At 36.1% G+C, this 8,964-nt stretch overlaps 1 protein-coding gene across 1 annotated transcript; it reads left to right on the top strand.

Annotated features, from left to right (window-relative positions):
* The first annotated feature begins 7,703 nt into the window (after nt 1-7,703).
* On the top strand, nt 7,704-8,745 carry LOC149949864 (uncharacterized). Its single transcript, XM_090169323.1, has 2 exons — nt 7,704-7,753; nt 7,818-8,745. Exon 2 carries the CDS (start codon nt 7,908-7,910, stop codon nt 8,658-8,660), a length of 753 nt encoding a protein of 250 aa, XP_090025449.1. The 5' UTR covers nt 7,704-7,753; nt 7,818-7,907; the 3' UTR covers nt 8,661-8,745.
* The last annotated feature ends 219 nt before the right edge of the window (nt 8,746-8,964 follow it).

Genomic DNA, 8,964 nt, shown 5'->3' with positions numbered 1-8,964 from the left:
CCCTTTTTTAATTGACCTTGAACACCTGCACTCTAGTGAACTTGATTGACAGGTCGGCTAATTAATTATTCAAAACACCTGTTAATCTCATTAATTATTCAGGTCACGCGCGCGTGACACGCGCCCGAGGGGGGTTGGCAACGCGATTCCCTGCTTCATTCCCCCCCGTCACGCAGCTGTGGACGCGTGGGGGAAAGCACCGTGCTTTCCCCCACGCGTATCTAGAAAGAGGGTGGTAAACTACTCACGTGTGGTATATTTGCAGGGCTGCCTTAATTATTAAAATTTTGCGGTTTTGGCGGTTTTTGTTATTTTAATATTTTTTTGTATTTATTTATTCTATTTAAAAATAATGATTACGTTGGCAAAATTATTGTTTCTTGAATCTGGGCAAATATAATGTTTCACTGAAATAAATTAATAATTCACTTTAAATAATCTACATTTTATCAGGCCTTCACACGAGGAAACCAGTTCAGACAAAGAATATAAAGCTTTTTATTCTTTGGTTCAGAAATCAGAACTGCGAACTCTTCAGACTGCTACAACGGGCAAACAGCTGACCAATTCCTTAATTAAAATTGACTAGTATACAAATTATAATAATTGAAGGTTTTTGCGGTTGTACGGAATTGATCAAATTTTAAACAAAAAACCCAGGTACAAGAAGTATATGCAAAGTAATAGACCTATTCAATGTATGCCACGCTCAACTAAACAAAGGATTAAGAAAAGGCTCTCCCAGCGTATGGAAATTATCACAAATTCTAATGCTAATAATGACGAAGACAGCTTTAGTGATTTCATCATATCAGAAGATACAAGATCAAAAAATTCAAGTGAAAGTTCTAATGAAGATGAACCAACACCAAACGATTACATTCCAGCACTAAATAACGTAAATGAAGTTAATAACTAATTGGAGCTTAACGACAACCCATTGGAGCTTAATGGCAACCCATTGGAGCTTAATGACCACCAATTGGAGCTTAATGACAACCCATTGGAGCTTGATGACAGCCCATTGGAGCGTAATGAAAATCCTAACATTAATTATGATAGTAATACTAGTGAAGCGTCTAATGTGAGCTCGTCTGATGAATTTGAAGAAGATGATAGTGAAAATGAAAACACCGAAGACCAATCTCTGTATGCTGGGTTAAATTTAACTCTAAGCGAAAGTATGTTTGCCATTTTGTTATTTTCAATGCGGCATTCGTTAACTGGAGCTGCTTTGACTGATCTGATATTACTTATTAACCTTCACTGTTTAGAACAAAATTCATTAACTAAAACTATTTATTTATTCAAGAAGTTTTTCTCAAAGTGCCAATTCCCAGTAAAATTTTATAAATACTGTAATATCTGCTTGACTGAGTTGCCCGAAAAAAATATGGGTACTAAAAGCTTAAAGACCAGGTCATTTCAATTTGATGCATCGTTGTTCATCGAAATACCAATTATATCGCAGTTACGAGCCCTTTTCTCTCGCAGTGGTTTTTACAATGACCTTCAATACAGATTTCACCGAGTTAAAAAGATAATGACAATATAGAAGATATATATGATGGAAATATTTACAAACAGTATATAAAAGAGGGGTTTTTGTCAGTTGCATCAAATGTATCTTTTATGTGGAATACCGATGGTGTTTCCCTTTTTAATTCATCAAACTTTGCAATTTGGCCTATGTATTTAAGAATGAATGAATTGCCGCCACATTAAAGGTCTCTTACAGAGAATATGATAATTTGTGGAATTTGGTTTGGTAAAAGCAAGCCAAATATGAATTATTACATAAAGCAATTTCATTAAACATTTACTGATTTACATGCCGGAATTGAAATATCTGTTCCCGATCAGAATGAACCACTTTTAGTTAAAGCAGTAGTTTTATGTGGTACCTGCGACTTTCCCGCCAAATGTTTAGTTCTAAATATACACCAATTTAATGGAGCCTACGGTTGCGCAAAGTGAAAGCAGAGGGGCGAATCTTATATCACAGCTAACAGCGGTCATAAGCATGTGTATCCATTCAACAAGGATGACTTTAAAGGGCCACGAAGGATCCATAATGAAACTATGTTGGAAGGTCAGCCAACTGTCATGGAAAACAAAACAATCAATGGCATTAAAGGGCCATCAGTGATAAGTTTAATAGTCTCTGATATTATTAACTCTACAGCTGTACCATTTATTTGGGTGTAATGAAAAAGCTATTGGGATTATGGTTTGATGGAAAACACAGCAATCGAGCATTTTAAGGGGTTTCCCCCGAGGTCTTCGGTTTCCCCTTCCATAAAAACTTGTCTAGGTTAACGGTAATAGTTAGTGTAGGGAGCTGTTGGCTCGATCTCGTGGCATGCAGGGCTTGCCACCACCCTCCTACGCATTGTAACCCGGCCACCTGAATTAAGGGCTTCAAAAGTCGCATGATGACTTAGGCCTAAGGCGGTGCCTTGGGTATTAGCCTAGCTGATTATTATTATTTTATTATTATTTTTTTCCTTGACTAGATTTAAGGACGAAGTTAGTAACAGACTACTTAGAGTTACTCCGCCAAATTCCGTACAAAGAGTTCCAAGAAGCCTTCGTGATCTACATTATTGGAAAGCATCTGAACTCAAAAAATTCTCCTTTACTATTCAATCCCATTGTTACATGACATTTTACCAAAACAATTCTTGGAGCATAATATTCTCCTTGTTACGGCAACATTCATTGTGAGTCAGGATTCAGTTAGTTCAAGTGAAATTGATCTCGCTGACAAGATGTTTTTACGATATGTGTATATGTTTCAATAGCTATATGGATTGGAATTCTTGACTGCTGTCGTACATCAATTGGTTCATGTAACAAATGACGTGTACCATTTGGGTCCAGCGTGGATTTTCCTCAAATTTTACATTTGAAGATTTAAATGGTAAAATAACTAAATTGGTCCATGGTACTCAACACCCAGAAATTCAAATATCATGTGCAATGGCATATATATTACACCAACCTAGCATGTTTGCCAAACTCAATGAAGGATCTGAAGTAAAAAGGTTTTGTAAATCTATGCTTAACCATGCAAAATCGTTTAAAATTGTAGAAATAATTTCTGAATCGGTTTCTTCTCTTGGTCCATAAAAAAATATAACTGATCACATTTCTGTCAACCTAAGGGAATCGTTGTTAGATTCAGTTGACGAGATAGGAATAATTCAAATATTTCATAAACTTAAAATTGGTCGTTATATATACAGCTTTAATAAAATCTCTAGATTAAAGCATGACTCTTCTGCTGTTAGATTTTACTTGAATAATGCAACCTACTACGGACAAATTAACTATTTTGTGAAAAATAGCTCTTTAGGCGATAATCAAAATTACAAATTTTAATATTTCGCTTTTCTCAAAATTTTTGACCTAACAGAAATCCAACCTTTTCAATTAGAATGTTTTGGAAATTTTCATGTACATATTAAAGAAATAAGGTTTCATGTTTATCAACGATATGCAACATATAAATTAATTCCATTAAGTAACTTAATATCACCCGGCTTATGATTCGATTGTCTGAAACCAAAATTATATATGCGATCCTGTTAATTCAATTGAAAGTGAATAATAATTTGGTTAAATATTAAAATGCAACAAAATAAGTATATATAATTAATAATAAATAAATAAATCAAATATTTGAATCAACATAGAGGTTCCTAAATTTATTTGTATTAAATATATTGTTTATTAGATATTTTAAGCACTCCGATCTTATGCATTAAAAAAATTAGCTGTAAAATTCTATAAAAACGCGTTGCCCTTTAATACTGATAGGAAAAGAAAATTAAGAAAAGCATTGCTAGAAAGAATTAAATTTTGGCAACTATATGCTAAAAAGTATTGTACGCCGCTTTAAGTAGCTCAATGTCAGCCTATTTACAGACAGTACTTAAATAATTCGTTTTAGTGCGCTGGCTGAAATTGAGCTACTTTTCCAGCGAACCCGAAGAGAAAGGTATGGTCGGCCGGTGAATGAGAATTTCATTCAGAAATTCTTCCATTCACCGGAAGGACATACAGCACTTCCCCCCTTCCCCTCCCCCATTTACCGGCTCCCCCCCCATTCACTGGATCCTTTGCCTTCTCGTTCACCAGCTCCTTTCCCAAATCGCTACCCCCATTCACGGGATCATTTGCCTGCTCTCTGGTTCACCAGCTGCTTTCCCCCGTTGCTACCCCCATTCACTGGATACTTTGCCTTCTCTCTCCCTCGTTCACCAGCTGCTTTCCCCCGTTGCTACCCCCATTCACTGGTCTCATTCACCTGAAGGACATAAAGCTCTTTTCCCCCATTCACTGGTTCTTTTCCCCAATTGCTAAACCTATTCACTGGCTCCTTTCCCCCTTTCCACCCTCCCTTAATCGTAATCGCTTAAGCGCTTCTAATGTCTATAATAAGCAATAAAGAACAAGTTATTTAAATTTAATTATATTTATTTTAGAACTTTGTTTACATGATTACGTAAAATTGGTTCTATGACTAATTCGACATTATATATAATCCGTTTAAATCGTAATTTATCTATATAATTGTAATTAATTCGATCTTCGTAAGGGATATATACAATTTCATTTAAAGGGTTGAAACGAACTACCTTCTGCAACTTGTATAAATAATTTAATTAAAAGTTCTAATTTACGTATTTGTAGTGTCTAACAGCAGTACCATCTATCACATGAGGGGCAGTCACAATCGTCATCTTCTTCAGGTACAGGTGAGATGCATTAGTCAGCGATAGTTGCTTTTGGCGTAGGTGGAATGCCCCATTCTTGCGAGAGGTACTTTTTTTCAGATGGTGAATTATCCCTCGACGGACAGAGTGGGAAGGATATGGCATGTTCAAGTTCTGGTACGTCTCCTGATTCCCAGTTGCTTAAGATTCCATGGCACTTGTAACATCGTACATCATCTCCACGTTGAATGTAGTAGAATCCATCCTTCGCTAGTTTTTCTTTAGTGACGTGTGGATTTTTCCAGTGACGAAACGTTTCAAGTCGATACGTTTCATTTTACATAGCTGATCTCTAAACAATATGTTCTATAGTTTCAAATGATACATTCACAAAGCCTACATGTTAAACCTAAATTTATCACCAAGCCTACTAAACCAAATTTTCTCAATATGATTAAATTTCTACGCTAAAATTCTCAATATATACGCTTTTTCAATATGCAAATTGTTTGGAAAATTGTCTAAAATATATATTTATATAGTCAGTTGCAGGCTAAGAAAGACAAAATATATAGTACATTCGGCGCAAGGATACCTCAGACCAGTTCCGGCCAGTCGACCGCGCGTAATTTAAATTTGACCACTTTACGGTCAATTTCAAATTTCGTGAGTTTCATCATTTTTTCGCGCCATCTAGGAACCGAAATTGGAATCTATTTTTTAATTTCATGTTGTCATGAGTTTAATTACTGAATGCAGCTAAAGAAAATTCGATAATTGAAGCTCCAAATATTTTAAATAGCCCAAGAGGTTACTATAAAAAGCATGATAAAGGTTTATTGTTAACAAGTAAAGAGAAAAAAATATAATTTTAAACGTCTATAGCTCATTAAGACAACGTTACCCCCAAGAAAGCGTGGTAACTATTTTAAAAGAAACTGCCGATTTAACTGGTAAGACGTAGAAATAAATTTACAAAATTAAATAATTATACATACTATTTTAAATTTAAGAATGATAGGAATGCCTTATCTTTTAAATTTGCTCTCCACCACAATTATGAAAATAAAAAATAAAGATTCCAATTTCGGTCTCTAGATGGCGCCAAAAGACGACAAAAAGAGCAAACTTCGAATTTGACCGTAAAATGGCCAAATTTCGCGCGGTGGAATGACCGGAAACGGTCCGAGGCATCCTTGCGCCGATTGTACTATATATTTTGTCTTTCTTAGCCTGCAACTCACTATAGTTTACTACAAAATAAAAATAGTAACTTACTTTCTACGCTAATCTTACCCCATACAGGACCTAATTTAGGCCTAATTTTCTGTCTAATATATAAAAGAACACCTAAAAATTTCATTTCAAATATAGTAAAATAATGTATGAAAATAGACACTTACTTTTTTTTCTCTTGGACGGTCGGAAATCCTTAAGCCTATACCGTAAAATAGATCCGACGAACGGCGGAAAGCGGAGCAAACAACTGCGTGACCTTCTATGACAATTCCCTTGGACTGAAAGAAACAAAGCTATGGGACGTGTAGATAAGACTCTTAAGATTAAAAGTTATTGAGATATCGAAACTGCAGCTAAGAAATGATCCCCATTGGGTGATGACTACACTGACGTCATATCTTAAGTACCAGTGGAAAAAATCCACTGACGTTATATCAGGAGGACCTCTAACGAGACTTTTCTGAACTTATTATCGTGTGGAAAAAACCCATTGCTCAAAGTTCAGTTATCTTATTAAACGTGCGCGCGCACGGAAAAATTAACGAGGCTATAAAAGGTTGCCTCGATACGCTGTGGTTGCTAAGGGCTAAAGTTCTAAAGTTCTAAAGTTTATTGAAACTAGCAAAAGGCAATGGCCATCACGCTAGTATGAAAAAGATACAGAATAAAATGTGTAATAGTGAACACATACAAGAATATATACAGTATATACAATCAACTGAGCAAAAATAAAAAATAAATTACTACTGGAAATCGAGATGTCGCTCCAATTCCCGCAGAAATTTCGAGCGAAGAGGAATGCACTTTAAATGGTCTGGTAGCAAGTTCCATTCTTTTACTGAGGAAGGCAAAAAAGAGTTCTTACTGCTGTCTTCACGAAAGGAAGAATAAAGGTATTCCCGCGACGTGCTCCCCGAGGGAGTTGCTTCCAGGGCGAGATTGACGCGGACAGTTGGGAAAGAGCCCCGCACGACTTGTGAATCACAGAACTGATCGCGACAAGACGTTTGATACGCCAACGCGATGATATAGTTGGCCAGTTAATGTTTTTAAGGACCCTAGTAAGAATAAGATCCCATGCGTAGCCCACTGAGCACGAAAACCGAGCAGCCTTCCGTTGCACCATGTCAAGTTTATGGGAGCCCGCCACTGTATGCGGGGACCATACAGAAGAACAGTATTCCAAAATCGGTAAGACATAGGTTTTAACCGCGGAAGACTTGGTTGTAAAAGAGCAACCAGAGAGGTGACGACCATGGATTAACAATAAGTCACAGGTATAGTTCTCTTACATAGAACTATCATTGCCAGCCAAAAATACGTTTGCTACAAACACTTCCCCCCTTACAGGCCTACGCTCCCCACTTTCCGCCCCATAAACGATTCAAATCCGGAAATAGTAACGCCATCTCGTGTCTGAAATCGACACTATGGTTTTTAAATATGGCGATTGTAAATTAAATTGTTTAAGCCGTAATTTTATTATATCTCAAAGGTAAATAGAAATAAGCTTACATCAATAAAAGTTCTACAGTTATTGGATTCCATGGTGCCCAGACCAAAAATATGTGTTTGGAAAGACTGTAAAAGTGATTCAAGAAATAACCATAAGCCGTAGATGAAAGGAGTTGGATTCGTTCCATTCCCCAAGCCAAAAACCCAGTATGAAAAGTGTAAAAAGTGGATTGGATTATCCCCTAGAGAGGGTCAACTATAACATTTATGTTTGCTATAAACATTTTGTTGGTGCAAATGGTCCAACAGGATCCTATCCAGATCCGGTCCATGGAAAAGTAAGTATGCTATAATGTAAAGTTTATTAGCTGTCTATATTTATTCGTTTTTAGGTTTTAAAAGGATTAAGTTTCAATATTGAAAAAACAACCCGAGCTTGGAGTTGCACACCGAGATCCCTTATGTGAGGTACAAGTAAACCAGGTCAAAGAAATGAAAGTAGAAATTGGAAGTCACCCTCTAGAACAAGGTTGTAACGCTGCGGATGTTTTGATGCAACAAAATTCTTCATTACAAAAATATGATGTTTATCTTTTGCCCGAGCTTCCGTTTAACCAGACTGGAGACAATTGTCCAAAAGAATCATTAGAAAACGAATGTGAGATAGGAGTGGATGTTTCCATGGTTAAAGAAAATGAAAAGCAGCGAATAGAAGTTCATATTGACGAGACCAGAGATCTAACATCAGTGTTTAGTCACTTTATTGCGCCATTAGGGTGGTCAATAACTTTTCTAGAAGACAGCTTTAAAGATCAAAAATTTAAAGAATCATCGGGGGTCATAATTGGACTTACTATTGACAAGGTTTTCAATGTCACCTACGAAGCTTTAGGGAGAAAGGTTACAAACTGTGGTATCCTGGTTCATTTAACTACTAAAATTCAAAGTCAAAATGATTTGGCTAGTACTTTGAAGTATTTAGAAAAGATAAAAACCTGCACTGGGAATGATGAAGATCGATTTGTAAATATTTACAAAAATAGAAGTAAACCAACAGGCTTCCTCAGTGCCATCAGTGGTGGTGTTCACAGTGATAAGTGTTGCCTTCTCGAGTTAAATGACAAAAGAAAACTATGCTTTTATTGCTTGAAACAACGGGCTACTTTTCAAGTAACGTTTAGAAGAAACAAAACAAAACTGAAAAAAGTTTTAGCCACTTTAAAAATCTTGAGAAAAATGAACTGATGAAAGAGTTAAGAATAACCAAAGTCATTGGAATGAGATTAAAGAATCAAATAAAGAAGCTTAAAAAGAAAATAGCCAATGATATTCAAACCCATGGAGATGATATAGGAGATGAAAGTCACGAGGTGCTGATGCGTGTCTTGGAGAAGAAAATTACTGAAAATGAAAGCAATTCAAATAAAGACTACCAAATTGTTTCTTTTGACAGAGAAAAAATTTCTTAATGAAAAAAATTCCAAGGGAAGACGCTGGCATCCACTAGTGGTGCAATGGTGTTTGCATATGTATGCAAAATCCCCATCTC

The sequence above is a fragment of the Leiobunum rupestre genome, chromosome 3 (assembly GCF_980474605.1).
Source record: "Leiobunum rupestre chromosome 3, qqLeiRupe1.1.hap1, whole genome shotgun sequence".
Lineage (NCBI taxonomy): Eukaryota > Metazoa > Arthropoda > Arachnida > Opiliones > Sclerosomatidae > Leiobunum > Leiobunum rupestre.
Note: the sequence above shows the minus strand (reverse complement) of the source record. Positions and strands in the feature narration are given on the sequence as shown.

Excerpts from the sequence above, each read along its gene's own strand:
- LOC149949864 (XM_090169323.1), top strand. The coding sequence starts at position 7,908 with ATGAAAGTAGAAATTGGAAGTCACCCTCTAGAACAAGGTTGTAACGCT.